At 44.1% G+C, this 14,873-nt stretch overlaps 1 protein-coding gene across 1 annotated transcript in view; it reads right to left on the bottom strand.

Moving 5' to 3' along the window:
- The window catches only part of LOC148478125 (uncharacterized), an 82,123-nt gene that overhangs the window by 48,581 nt on the left and 18,669 nt on the right, over positions 1 to 14,873 (bottom strand). Inside the window, exons 6-11 of the mRNA XM_088455917.1 lie at positions 13,868 to 13,945; positions 6,887 to 6,991; positions 6,748 to 6,801; positions 4,837 to 4,890; positions 4,691 to 4,744; positions 2,858 to 2,911 (exon numbers count right to left, since the gene is read on the bottom strand). Coding sequence (XP_088312043.1) covers positions 2,858 to 2,911; positions 4,691 to 4,744; positions 4,837 to 4,890; positions 6,748 to 6,801; positions 6,887 to 6,991; positions 13,868 to 13,945 — 399 coding nt within the window. The remainder of the gene's footprint in view (positions 1 to 2,857; positions 2,912 to 4,690; positions 4,745 to 4,836; positions 4,891 to 6,747; positions 6,802 to 6,886; positions 6,992 to 13,867; positions 13,946 to 14,873) is intronic.

Raw genomic sequence — 14,873 nt, 5'->3', positions numbered from 1 at the left:
TGCCATTTATAATATAAATTAGGTACATACATCAAAACCTTTTTAAAGGGAATGTTTATGGCACCAGGTGTTTGAGGCTGTGCATATCAATTTCCATATGAATGGGAGAACCAGTGGATTAATAATACATAGTTACTGCACTTATAATTAGAAACCAAATGTTTTTGATAGTTTTTACTGTGTTTAATTAATTGATTGTGCCAATTATCTTACGCCTCTATTGGATATTGTGATCTACTGAATATTTATTAATGCTTATATTTTTATTTTTATTAAAAATATTTTTTATTCCATGCCCAATATTATTATTATTATACTGTGACAATATACATGGTTAGCGCTTTTTCTTTTTCAGTGTTTCTTCTGAGGTGGGGACCACCCCTCTCCTGAAACCCCAGGCTTGGGCTGTGGGTACGGGGGTAATAATGTGTTAAATTGTTATAAACTATTGTATTTTACAGTGGAACTACAGGCGTCAGCATGCCTACTTTTGCACTTGTGGAACTACAAATGCCAGCAGGCACCCGGCACCCGTACCCCCACTGTAAAATAAATAATAAAAAAAGACAGAACACAGACACCGGAGACACAGACATCGGGAAATCCCATGGCCCGCCAGCCAATCAGAGGCCGCTTTACATGTAGTGGCCGCTCATTGGCTGGGACCCACGTGCAACCAGCCAATGAGCGGCCGCTAAATGTAAAGTGGTTTCTGATTGGCTGGCCGGGCCATGGGATTTCCTGAGGAGGTCCGTCAGCTGGCATTCGCAAAGAATTGGTGCCAACACATACCAATACTTGTCTGTATGGGTTGTCTGTATGGGTTCAGTTACTCAGTTACTCAGTTTGTTATGTTGCCAAGTCCCCTGGATGCTATGGAGAGCAGCGCAAGTATGGAGGCGAGCATAGGATCTTTATTCCAGGTACTGCAAACGGATTCTACATGGGAGAAGTGGACCGACCAGCTGGCACAGGTAAGTATGTGTGAGTGAGGTAGGTTGGTGTGTAATAAAGTTTTACTTTAGACAGTGTCTGTGTTCTGTCTTTTTTAAACTATTTATTTTACAGTGGGGCTGACACTTGTAATTCCACGAGTGCAAACAGGCAGGCATGCTGGCGCCTGTAGTTCCACTGTAAAATACAATAGTTTATAACTATTTAACACATTATTACCCCCGTACCCACAGTCCAGGGGTGGAGGGAAGAGCCCCGGGCTTCAGCCCAAACCTGGGGTTTTGGGAGAGGGGGGACCCCTTCTTGGGGTGTCCCTACCTCCCCTGCGATCCCCGGCTTGGGCTGACCATCTTGGGGTGTGAATGCTTTTGCCATGGAGACCCGGAGATAGGGTCTCCTGGCTGTGACATTACACCCCGGTTGGTTTGAGTCTGATGCTGGTTTTAAATATGGGGGGACCACTACACATTTATTCCCCCCACTATATTTAAAACCAGCACTGGCCCTGCAGCCAGGTGCTGGTTCCTAAATTACGGTGGAACCCTACTCGTTTTGTTCCCCATAATTTTTGGAACCAGGACTGGCTGAGCAGTCCGGGGGTGGTTATCCTTTTGGGGGGGCGGGGACCCTACGTCATTTTTTTTAACATTTAACCCATTTTTTACAGCTGCAACACACAAGCAGCCTTCACACATCTCACTAATATGTGCAGGCCGCTTGCTTGGGCGAGTTTGGCAGAGAGAAAATGCTGCAATCTCGGGTGAGTAATCTCATCTAAATTTGCTACTCGGGGGAGATATCTCAATCCGCTTCACCATCAGCCAACTCACTCTCAGCTAAACTCACTTCTTGGTAAATTTACGTGTTTGGTCTGGGAAAACTCATGCGTGTTTGTGGGAACCTACTCTAGTTTAATCTCACCCAAACACAATTCTTAGTAAATTTACCCCATAAATAGATGATACAATGAATTTTGAACCGGGTACTTCAGGTGTTCTTTCTTACATAAGAGGTAAAGGAAAAGACCTCGGTGGCTCAGAGAAAGTTGGATATTGGGGCACATATTCCCTGAGCTTATTTAATAATGTTCTAAGTTCGTGTTCTATATTCTCATGTGTCAAAAACTAGTTTGGTACTTTGTTTAACACTACATAGCTAATGACACAGTAGAGTGTTTGAGAAACATTATCTCAGATTTAAATAACTTCTGGACATTTATTGTGAATTAGAGGGAGAACTAAGGATCTTCCTGAGAATCAGGTCTTACGGTGGTGGTGGCACAAGTAGCATTAGCTATTGTGTCATTTTAAATGGAGGTTTTCATCATTTTTAGACATATCACATGGCTGTTTTTTTATTAATCCTTTGTCACAAAAATGTCACAAAGGCCTCAGGTGAGACCTGATCATGACAACCTCTCTGGCACTGTCTGTCCTGCCTGTATCACATCAGCCTATCAGGTGACACGTAATGCTCCTGTGTGGCTGCGTCACCCATGCGCAAGATCTTAAAAACCCACATGCATGAGGAGGTCTGGCAGGACTTGTAAGTAACCACAGCTCCATCCCCACATTGTGCTATATGTTAGATGGCAAGCAATGAATACATTTTGGAGAGAAGTAATAATAACTCCTTTTGTCAGTGAAAACATAGAAATAAAGGGGTTATCATCGCTTCACACTGTATATTTGCAACATAGTGATCATGTATGTGCCTATAACATTATTTGAGCTAGCAATTAGGTTCTCAGTTAAATGGGAAATGTGAAAGGAAATGTTAGGGTCACACCAATTACCTCTTATATTCTATATATAATAAATAAATTGCGGTTACTATTGGTAAAGTGGATGTGAGTAGCAATAGTACAATACACTGAATATAGAGACAGTATTGCTTTACTTACTTTGAATCCATCTGCTCCGGGGAGTCCTTTAAATCCAGGATCACCACGATCACCCTTTAAATAAAATATAAACGTCTCCAGTTATAATGGTATATGTCACATTTATGTGTCTAACCTGTGGTGGGCAAGATGATATTTTTGCAGTGGTCTCATTATAAATATAGTGACTCGGGGGAGATCTATCAAGCCTTGTAGAGAGATAAAGTAGAGAAGTTCCCCAAAGCAACTGATCAGCTCCTAACTGACCTTTCATAGACTGTACTAGATAAATGACAGAAGCTGATTGGTTGTTTTGGGCAACTTCTCCACTTTATTTTTCTCCAATATTTGCTACATCTCCCCCTGCAAGTTAGAAATATGTCACATTCACTGGGTAACTATGTAATGCACCTTCATTGTGTATAATTAAACTAACTTTCATAGAAAAGTCTAATCTTATTTGCATGAAACCCTGGATTTTTTCTGTTGGGAGCACTGCAAGTCTAGTGGTAGAACTTATTTTCCTGTGTCTTGAACATTGGAAAGTACATTAGATAATAGTTAGGAATAATCTATTGAAAGTCTATTGAATAAAGCACAGTTAAGCAATCATATAAAGAGGCAATATTACATGAACAATTTTATATCTACCACCAAAAGAGTGCTGTTAATAAGGAGGTATGAGAGGATTGGAGAATCTACCGTTACATGAAATAGTTATTGCAGCAGTTCCCTGACAATGAATATAGCAGCTACACATCTATGAGGCTGATTACGACATATGACACTAGCCCATAAACACTTAAAACCTCCAGGTTCAGAATAAACTTTTACCCTTCACATAAGATATAATATACCTGACTTGCTGGTCTTTCCTGTGGACATAATTATTATCCTTCAAAAGAGGCACAAATGGTACTAATGGCATAAATACATCCATCAACCATGAGGCATAAAGTTACTTATAAGGGGATATAAAAGCATCCATGGCACTCACCATCACTGTACAAACTGACAATACGATCAGGTAACTGGCATTCTAACAAATGCCTAATTTCTTCTTCAAAATACCCTGTCACTCAACACTCAGCCAAGAGGCAGGATTTATTTGTGTGTGTGGCCAATGTTATATCACATGACAAAGGGTGGGATGCACTATCATCAATAATGTGGGCAAACCCCCGAAAATACAGTTTTCAGGGATTTTACTTCATGTCTGATATGTACCAAGCTTCAGAAAGCAAAGCCTTCTGCAGCTTGGATCCGAAGGGTAAAGCCAGATGGCATTACCCAATAGAAGCCTATGGGCTTCATTCCGCAAGGTGCTGTGAAAGGTAAGCAATCGGCTCCCACCCAGCACCCCGATGGCCTGTGCGTCGTTCTGCGCTTCTGCAGAGGGACTTCTGGGTCATAAGGCCGGAAGTCGCTCTCTCGCAGAGGACAGTTCTTATCGGGCATTATCAAAGCCAGCATGCATGTAATGAGTGACGGGATGCAAAATTTGGTGCTTCATGCATCCTGCCCAAAGTGAGAAGAAATACAGGACCTCCTCTCAATAATATAACAGGTCATCTTAATTCTTTACACACTGTAAAAAACTAATAAAAATATAGAAATTAAGGTAGATATTAAATTAGATGCAAGGTTCCTCTGGAACTTCGTGATATTCTATTTACCAATTAGTGTTAATATCAATTTTAAATTGTATTTTTATATGGTTGTCAAAGCAAATCTACAAATCCAAGAATGCTAATTATTTAAAGATTTCTATTTAACAGGGAAGAAACATTCATACACCATATGACCCATCAATACAAGGATATTCTGATTTAAAAAACAATATATAATACATACCCTTTCACCGGATATCCCTCTTGCGCCCTTTTCACCTATTATGCCTGCTTCTCCCTAAATAACAATGTAAAGTTAATTATTTTTAAAGACATATATAAAATATTAATTTCAAATATTGTAAACAATATATAAAATAAATTGCTTACTTTAAATCCTGTATCCCCAATTCTGCCATATTCACCAGGATATCCACGAACTCCCTAAACAGAAACAATGTAAAGAGATTAAAGCATTAAAGTGAAAATACATATTGGCTTTAAAGAGTTAAAGGCCTGATTCATTAAGGAACGCTATTGCGATCGCAGCTCCGTAATTGCGCACAGTTCTGCTGTGAAAATATGCTAATGATGCTATTGCAATGCCGTCGCACTGCCAGCATAGAGACGCCCACTGCCTCCCACTACCGCTATATCACGTTCGTAATACCTTGCAAACCTCAATAAACATCGGTAACATCGAGTACCATCGCCATCAGCTCCTCACACAGAATTACAGCAGCCCTGAACTTACTTAGAAATTGCTAACCTGGGCCCTCATTCAGAGCCGTACGCTCTGAGCAGAGCGCACGCTCTGAATGAGGGCCGTCCTCCATAATTATGGAGCGTCCTCCTGGACGCTCGTATAGCTGTGGGTCACCACCCACAGCTTATACGAGCGTGCAGTTTGATGGCCGCGATGGTCGTGACCATCGCGACCATCGCCACTGCGAGCCGGAGCCTGCGGTTGAGTTTTTCAACCGCAAGGCCCGGAGTGATTTTGGCTCTATCAGAGCCAAAATCACTCCCACTGACATCACTAGTGATGTCAGTGGGCCGGCTTCTGACGGTATGCGTTCCCTTGGGAACGCCCCCGTCAGGGAGGCACGCCCCCGGCACGCCCACCAAAGGGGGCGTGCTGTCAATCAACATCGACAGCACGCCCCCTTTGATCAGACACAACGAGCGAAGGAAAGTTCTTCGCTCGTCACGTCTGGCGCATGCGCACGACGTAGCTCCCGCAGTGCACAACATCGACCCACTTGCGAGCGGACAGCCGCTCGCAAGTGGGTCTGAATCAGGCCCCTGGTTGCACGCAGTAAGTACTCAAGCTGTGTATGTAATCGCACTGGCTAATTTATGCATGCCCATGCAGTGGCGTTAAAAAACGGACAGGCACGCCTGCGTTTCTCCGACCACTCCACCGTCACCACCCCCAAACACTCAATGCCTGTCAATCACTCTGCGATAGCTCTCCGTGTTCTATGTGATCGCAGTGGTGCCTTCGCACACGTGCACTGCAATGCATACGCATGCACAGTACACCTGCATATGCTTTAGCAATAATGAATCAGGCCCTACGTTTTAATGTAAATAATATATCCCACCCTAACCATGTTAGGCTCGGAATATGTAAATCTGACTAAGGGATACCATTACATGATTATGCAGTATTATGACGTTCTGCTGCAAATCTAATAGTTCTGTGTTTATTAGTAGAACTGGCTGCCACTCTATTTAGGAGATTTATTCTCCTGCAATCCTAGTCTACTAACACTATGTTTGATGCCCAGGCACCAAGTATAACGTCAAACAATACTGTCCTTCATGTATAATAACTAAAGGCATATCAATATACAGTATTTTATTCTATTCATCTGTTAATGTCTCTCAATACATATTAAGATTGTTAATTATTTGGTATAGTACCCCTTGTCCTCCAATTACAGTATTATTGCATTTTCTAGCTCTACCAGGTACTAAGTAGTTTGTGGCATGAAGGAGGTAATAGCATTAATCCATTAATGGTCCTGTGTATATTAATATTTAATCCAGTATGTACTAATGGGAAAGTCTTCATTTTACCATGGAGCAACCAATCATTCCTTTGCATTTAATGATTATCTTTAATACAAAAAATGAAAACCTGTCTCTCCAGTTCTTAACTGCTAGTTCAGTTAAATGTTATTGTGTATTATTAAAGCACAAAACCAAAATAATTTTTTCTTCTTTATGGATTATATACTTTGTTACTAATGCTTGGAAGACAATAACATTTGGTACATTTATTATGAATTATACCATATTCCCTAAACGTCCAGCATCTCCTCTTTCTCCTTCGTGCCCTTTATGCCCCTAAAAATAAAAAAGAAATCAATTTCACAAATGCAACGTTTTCTTATTGCTGAATGTACTATTTATATATGTAATATATTTTTACCTTTGTCCCTGAAAGTCCCTGAGGACCTAACAGGCCATGTGAGCACTTGGAAGAGGAACATCGTGGAGAATTAGCACCTAGGCTCAACTCTGCAGCTCCTTCACACTAAGGGGAAGAAAGAAACACAGAAAGTATCGCAGATGAAAAAGATCATAAAAATAATCACTATAATTAATAAATAATTATTATCTACCCTTTTGTATAACTATTGTAGGTTTTCAACCTTGCAAGATCCTTCAGAGCGTCTCACCTGCTACTGAGCTTTGTGTAAGTAAAATAGGAGTCATTAAGTAACAAGGTACAGTAGTATATAGATTCTAGAAGAAGAGGAGGGTTAATTTAAACTCAAATGTGTTTTAAACCCTGGGGCTGTAGCTATTGGGATATAGCTTTGTGTGATGGGGTTAATGTTTTGTTATTGACAATAAAGATCTTGTAGGGGAGGTGGATATTTTGTGACTATTGGCTTGGAATGGAGAGAGCTTAGCACACGCTTCTCCTCTCTCTGACCTCTCTCGTGCGGCATCAGGAGAAGTTGACCACCCACGCCACATACATACCGTACCTGTTATTTTGGATGAAACACCAGACCACAGCTGAGTCACACGCAGTGATATACATTTACGGTCTGTCCAGTGTTTTGTAGTACTACGATAGTGCGATTAGTAAGCGTTTTGATTAATAGCTCACTATACTACATAATGCACTATAACCATCTGTACATCTGTATACTACAACTCAGATTAATATCCCTTGTAAAGATTTCAGTTGGGTACAATGGTGTAATGTGGGGGTACACACAAGTGCACTTCCAGCTGTATTTCAAGTATAGGATGTTGTTTTCTCCCATTATTGAATAATTTGACAGTAATTCTTTTTATATTATTTCTTATATTGGGTTGGAGTACCTGCACATTTTTCCAGGGGTGAAGATCCCGATCGATAATTTGGGTAAGTACCCCTAACCTCTCCCCCTAACCTAACCCTAACCCTCGTTTAGGGGTGCCTAATCCTAACCTCCTCTCCTAGTGCCTAACACTAATCCTCCTCTAAGTGCCTAAACCTAACCCCCCCTTTCCCGCAGCCTAAACCTAAGTCTCCCGGGGGGTGCCTAACCTAACCTTCCCCCGGGGAAAGGTTAGGTATCTCTCGATGGCTTACCTTCCACTAGCTGCTGCTGCTAAGGCTCAGCTACATGATGCCAGCGGTGGTGACGTCAGGGGGAGGGGCGTGGAGAAGCAGGCTGAACCTTCAGTGATTGACAGCAGCTGCACACTGATTCAAGTGATTACATCAGCAGGGGGAGGAGCGCAGACACAGAGGAGCCTGGGACACAGCACTGACCACAGTCACAGTCACACCCAAGCTCAGCAGACTGGAAGGCATACTAAACTAAGCCAATAAGGTAATTATTGGAATTACTGGAAATATTTGATTTTATATTTACAGTACTTGGCTGGTTATGAATAAAGCAAGCAGCCAGTGCCACATACAGGCAACATCAGATCACACTCTGGGCCTGATTCAGAGCCGGACGCTCTTTGAGAGCTCTCGCTCTGAATCAGGGCGTCCCTTTTTTTTTTTAAAGACGGACAGCTATGCGAGCGGCCAGGTATTGGTCGCGATGGTCAAGACCATCGCGACCAATGGGCTTGCGACGAGACCCTTGTGGTAGGGTCTCGTGGCCGCAAGCCCCAGTGGACTTGCTCCACCTACTGACATCACTCGGGCCACCCACAAATGGCAGGCGTTCCTTCGGGAACACCTCCGTTTGTGTAGCCACCCCCCGCCCCGCCTGCAAAACGGGGCGAACTGTCGATCAACATCGACAGCCGCCCCTTTTGTAGTGAGTCCCAGAGCGAGATAATTTCTCTCTCGCTCCGGGGCTCGCGCATGCGCACGCCGGAGCCGGCTCAGGCATGCGCAGTGGGGGACCATCGACCCGCTTGCGAGCGCTGTGCGCTCGCGAGCAGGTCTGAATCAGGCCCTCTGATCACACTCTGTCTATGCTTGCTGACATGCACTTTCAATGTGTCTCCCGAAATTGTAATAAAATAAAAAGAATTAACAAAACAGTAATGTAAAAGTTTGTGTCAGCAAGCATAGACAGGGCCTAGTTAGGGCTTGTGTGGGCCCTGGGGCAATTAGGTTGTGGGGCCCCCACCAACAAAATTGATTATGCAAACTTATTTTATAGATGTATTACTTATAAATACAAGTGGACCAATTGGTGTATTATTAAGTTGTGTACAGGGTATTGCAAACAGTCAATGTGTCAGCAATAATATCTATTTATTATTTATATAGTGCACACATAGGGCCTGATTCAGCATGGATCGCTATTCTGCTAATACGCACGCTGCGCAGTTGCTAATATCAGTGGTGATATGTAAATGTTTGCAATCACATTGTGATCACAGGGCCTGATTCAGAGCCGGACGCTCTGACCAGAGCGCTCGCTCTGAATCAGGGCCCTCCTACCTAAAAATGGAGCGGCCTCCTGGCCGCTCGCATAGCTGTGGGTGACCACCCACAGCTTATGCGAGCGGCCAAAAAGATGGTCGCGATGGTCAAGACCATCACGACCATCGGGCTTGCGATGAGACCCTGCGGTAGGGTCTCGCTGCCGCAATCCCAGGAGTGCTTTTGGCTCTATCAGAGCCAAAAGCACTCCCACTGACATCACTAGTGATGTCAGTGGGGCCGGACCCAGACGGAAGGCGTTCCCATGAGGACGCCTCCGTCTGGGCAGCAAAGGGGGCGTGCTGTCAGTCACCATCGACAACACGCCCCCTTTGGTACGAGACCCATAGCGACAGCTTGACTGTCGCTATGCGGGTCTCGCACATGCGCATTAGGGCACCATCGACCCGCTTGCGAGCGTCCTGCGCTTGCAAGCGGGTCTAAATTAGGCCCACAGCTCAACATAAGGACACCCACTTCCCCTTACACACATCCGTATACTAGGACAATATAGCAAAACCATCAGTAACATCGGACCCATACGTACAGTTAAGGCAGGTCAGACCTCACTCAGGAATTGCTAATTCAGCGTACACTATCAGGCCTCAGGCTGCATATGGTATTGTAGCGGATAATTTACGCGCGCCCCTGCTACGGTGTTGCAACGCACTGGCACACCTGTGTTCGCCCGACCACTCTCCCCGTCACCACCAGCAAACGGCACTTCCTGTCAATCACTCTGCTCTGGGTCTGCGTAGCCTCTGCAGACGCAGTTCCCATTGCATTTGCTAGTTCGCGCACTGCGATGCATACGCAGTGTGGAAACATTGGCAGAGTGCGTGCGTTCTCTCCTTTGCATTCCTTGCTGAATCAGGCCCATATGCCACAGCGCTTTACAGAGAATATTTGGCCTTTCACGTCAGTCCCTGCCCCAGTGGCCCTTAAAATCTATATTCCCTACCACATGTACATGCACACTAGGGTTAATTGTTTGGATTGCAGGGAGGAAACCGAAGGGGACACACACAAGCAAAGGGACAACATGCAAATTCCACCGGTTAGGGCCATGGAGGGGATTAAACTCAGAGGTGTAGCGTGTAGCCAAGGCGTCCGGAGCATGCCTATGTAACAGCGCCCCCCGCCTCCTTTGAACTGTATTTCACCAAAGAGGGCATGGCTAGCATGTTAGGCTAATTTGAGGCGTAAGAATAAACTATAGTCTACCCCTCTTCTGCTATATAATACACAAACATAATATTGTTTAATCAGATTACAATTTATACATGTTATGAGTGAGACAAATCCATATACTGATTATAATATATGATTATAATGATAAATGCACGTTTACATAGGACATTGCAAAATAAAGAAAAGTTCTAAGGATGGTTGTTGCCAGATCCAAGTTGGAGAAAGGACCATTCTGTAGTATTCTCTCTGCCTCCCCATTTTGTATTATGTATCATTTTGCCCTTGTCTCCATTGTGTTTTATGTAGTCCCCCCCCTCTCATTTTGTATTATGTATTGCACTGTATTTACCCCCTTCTAACCACCCATATACATTTTCCAAACAGATTAAGTCCACCTATATCTATATCTATATTTGGGATGCACGCACCAAGCCATATATGCATCACTGTCCACTCCTATGGGTGGGCAGGTAGTACACACTGCTTTCATCATGAAGGTCCAGAGCAGATGCCACCTCTCTTCCAACTCTGCCCCCCAGTCCTCCTCAGCTCACTGTGACAGGCGCTGCTCCCTCCGTCCCTCCTCGACTCATCTCATTGTGACATTTGGCTGCTCCCTCTGTCCAAGCTCTGCCTCCTCACTGTGACAGATGGCTCCCCCCGTCCAAGCTCTGCCTCCATGGCTCTCTGTAAATGGCGGTGGTGTCATTACAATACGCCCACATCACTTGAATGACAGCTGCAGGGGCAGCGTGTAGGGAAGGAGCCGGGACCGAGCACTGCAACCATCCTTTGCGGCTCCCTCTGTACCTGCGGGTGCCTGAAGCTCACGCTCCACTCGAACCGCCCTAGCTACGCCCCTGATTAAACCCAGTGCTGTGAGGCAGTAATGCTAAGCATTACACTGACCATGCTGCCCATATCCATACTTGCTTACCCTCCCGATTTGGTCAGGAGCCTCCCAAAAATCGGGTGCCCCTCCCGGGAAGGCAGGCAAGTCTCCCGCACGCTGCTGACCCCTCCTGTCCCAACCTGCGATCAGTGAGAATGCCCAGGAAGCGGGGGGCCTGTGACGCGATTCATGCCGAATCGTGTCATTTTCGCCCCACCCCCTGCTTCACAATGCCTGGTCATGCCCCCCGCCCACAACACCCGGCCATGCTGGAAGGGGCAGCCAGAATGTCGGCAAGTCTGCCCCTATCTGATAGATGCCAAAAAATAAAGTCACATAAAAGTGTGATTGGAGTGGTGAGATGTTGCAGCGGGTGGCATCTTGCAACTCTGCTGCACACTGTTGTTACCTGATGATATTTTAAACCAGGAGACTCTATGATAAGCTTTCAGGGTAGCAGCATTATTTCTCACCCGGACTCCAGGAGTGCAGTTACAGTCATCTGGCTTTGTTGGAGACTAGACTAGGCCCTGGCTCCTTGTCTTCTTCACGGTATTTGCATTCTGGTGTGTGTGGACTATACAGACTGGGGGGGTGGTGTAATGACTGATGGTTGTCTGTGAGGCTTGTGGGTCCTTAGTCTCGTGAGACAACAAATTATATTATTGTGTGTACTAAATTTCCAGATAAGTGGTACTGGCACATATAGTTTAGTCCCAGAAACATGTGGGCCAATTAAGTTACCCACAAAAGCGGCGCCCTAACTTCTGAAGACAGATTCTGCCTGCACCATATAGAGGTACGAGCAGAATCTAAATATCATAATGTGTGGAAAAAATGTGCAACACGAGCTGCCAATGGCTAATTAAATCTGCCCTATGGTGTTAATATTCCAATAAACACACATGGGAGTAGCTAAAGTGGGTGCAGGGAGTACCATTGACAAAGGCTTAGGGGGCCCACATCTGGGGTTCAACTAAACTGCACCCAGGTCATAAAGTTATCTACCACGTTCCCAGTAATTCCCACTAAGCACTGTGTGGCATAATGTGAAATGAGGGCACTGTGGGCCTAATTTACTACGGATCACTATTTTGATCATGTGCACGCAAAGCAGTTGCTAGTATCAGCTGTGATATGCACATGCATTGTGATCGCAGTATAGCATTGCGATCATAGCCTCACATAAGGACGCCCACTTTTCCTTGTCCCACATCCGTAATACTTAGCAATATAGCGAAACAATCGGTAACACGAGTAACATCGGACCCATGCACACAATTGCACAGGCCCTGACCTTACTCAAGAATTGCTAACAGCCAAGCACGCTCTCAGTGCTATGGCTGCGTATGGCCAAGCAGTTGATAATTTATGCATGCTGGGGTTTACTAGTGTAAAAGGTTACACTAGTAAACCTCAGCCACATAATACCCTTAAAATGGAATTTCCATCATTGAAAGGAATACCATGTTGGCAGTGATATAATGTGTATTATTAATGTTTTATAGGATGGTTTTCTTTTATGAGCTATGGTTGTGTGGTCATTATAATAGTTTCTCTGTGGTCATCATTTGGGATGGCTGCATTATATGGAGGTATATGCTGTTTCATTTTCTGTTATTTATATTTTTCTAGTCATTCATGCATATGTTTATCAGTATAAATAAAGTTTTTTATGTTGATTGATAGACATTTTATCTCTGTAGTTCTTTTAAATACAGTAGTATAAGTGATACTGAACTTATTTGAAAGGTATTTTTTTTTCTTTATATACTATAAAATGCAGCTCCTATAATGACTCCTCTCTTGTTGGGTGGCCACACCCCTTCCAGCAACTGGCCATGACTCTTGGTGGGCCTCTGAGATTGTATTTCCCTGGTGGGCCCTTTATGCCCCAGTCCGACACTGCATTCAGCTCAGGCAGGATGGCCCTACTGCTGCATTTAATGGGTTACAATGATTGCTGGTCCTCTATATGCTGGAATTATGACACACAATACACTTTGTATGACGCATATTAAAGCTGGCTAAGTGCTAATTATGCCCTCTCCATGGACTGGCCACACTCACTCTAAAATCAGGCATTTGGAAACCCCCCTCTAGAAATCCTGCGTTTGCCACTGCTGCCCCTGTTCCTTTAATAACATGCATTGTCCACAACAGGAAAACAAGTTTGTTGAAACCATAGAAACGTTTAGGTTTCCATGATGTGTCCCTTTATGTTCTGCATGTGAATGTATCCTGGTTAGCTTTGTTACATTCCAACATCATTTATGTTGCACTAATTTGAGTTCCCCAAAATACAGTATTGAACGTAAGTTGGCTCTTTATTTAGAGAGACACTATTGTTTTAGCCATGTAAATATAAGACTAATATTTAGTGGTTACATACAGTACTGTGCTGATGTGATTCCCAAACAAGGTTATTCACTCACTTGATCGTAAAGTTCACAACATTGCTCTGACAAAGCTTTTTCTGGATCACAGTGCAATTCAAGCTTCTGGATGTTAACCTATAAAGCAAAAATATATATATAAAATATTAAAGTTTTGGTAAGATATTAAAATTATGAAATTATGTAAAAATTATAATGATAGATAGAAAGAAAGAAAGATAGATAGATAGATAGATAGATAGATAGATAGGGCACGATTCTATTCAACGCGATGTTAATAGCGCCGGGAGTGAGCTCCCGGAGCTATTCAATACACCGCGCTGCCAAGTCCGACTAATGATTTCTTCTCTCATCCCTCCGGGGATGAGAGAAGAAATCCGACAAAAGTTCCGGCGCGAGGCTGTTTTCTGCCCTTCACGCCTGGACATCAGCCTCGCGCCAGGAAGTTAGGTCGGGGAATACCCGTTATCGCGCCTAAACACCCTGTTTAAGGCGCGAGAATGAGCCTTCCCCAACCTAACATCGCGATGAATTGAATAGCTCCGGGAGCTCACTCCCGGCGCTATTTACATCGCGCTGAATAGAATCGTGCCCATAGATAGATAGATAGATAGATAGATAGATAGATAGATAGATAGCAGTGGTGTCACTGGTGTCTGTGTCACAAAGTGCGCCAAATAGCCACCCCCCCCCCCAAAAAAAATAGTTTTTGGCTTCGCAGGGAAGGGGTGTGGCCTCACAGCATGTCCCCTGTGTCATCACTGTGAGGGAGTTTCAGGCACTCCCGGAGATGCCAGACTGCATCAGAAACTCGATGTGCTTTTGATGCCACAATCCTCTTTAATCGGTCTACAGGAGTCTCACATTGCTCGTCTGCACTATTGGGGCATCCTGTTGTTTCCACTACAGTATCTAAAGCTGGCCATGCACTGAATGATAATCATTCACAGTCTGAAGTGGCTGAAAAACAGTATGTATTATTTGGTTTGGTTATAAAATCTACCTGATTTGTCATTCAGCCAACTTCAAGCAGTGAATTGAGATC

The sequence above is a fragment of the Taudactylus pleione genome, unplaced genomic scaffold (assembly GCF_031769625.1).
Source record: "Taudactylus pleione unplaced genomic scaffold, aTauple2 ptg000678l, whole genome shotgun sequence".
In the NCBI taxonomy this organism is placed as follows: domain Eukaryota; kingdom Metazoa; phylum Chordata; class Amphibia; order Anura; family Myobatrachidae; genus Taudactylus; species Taudactylus pleione.
Note: the sequence above shows the minus strand (reverse complement) of the source record. Positions and strands in the feature narration are given on the sequence as shown.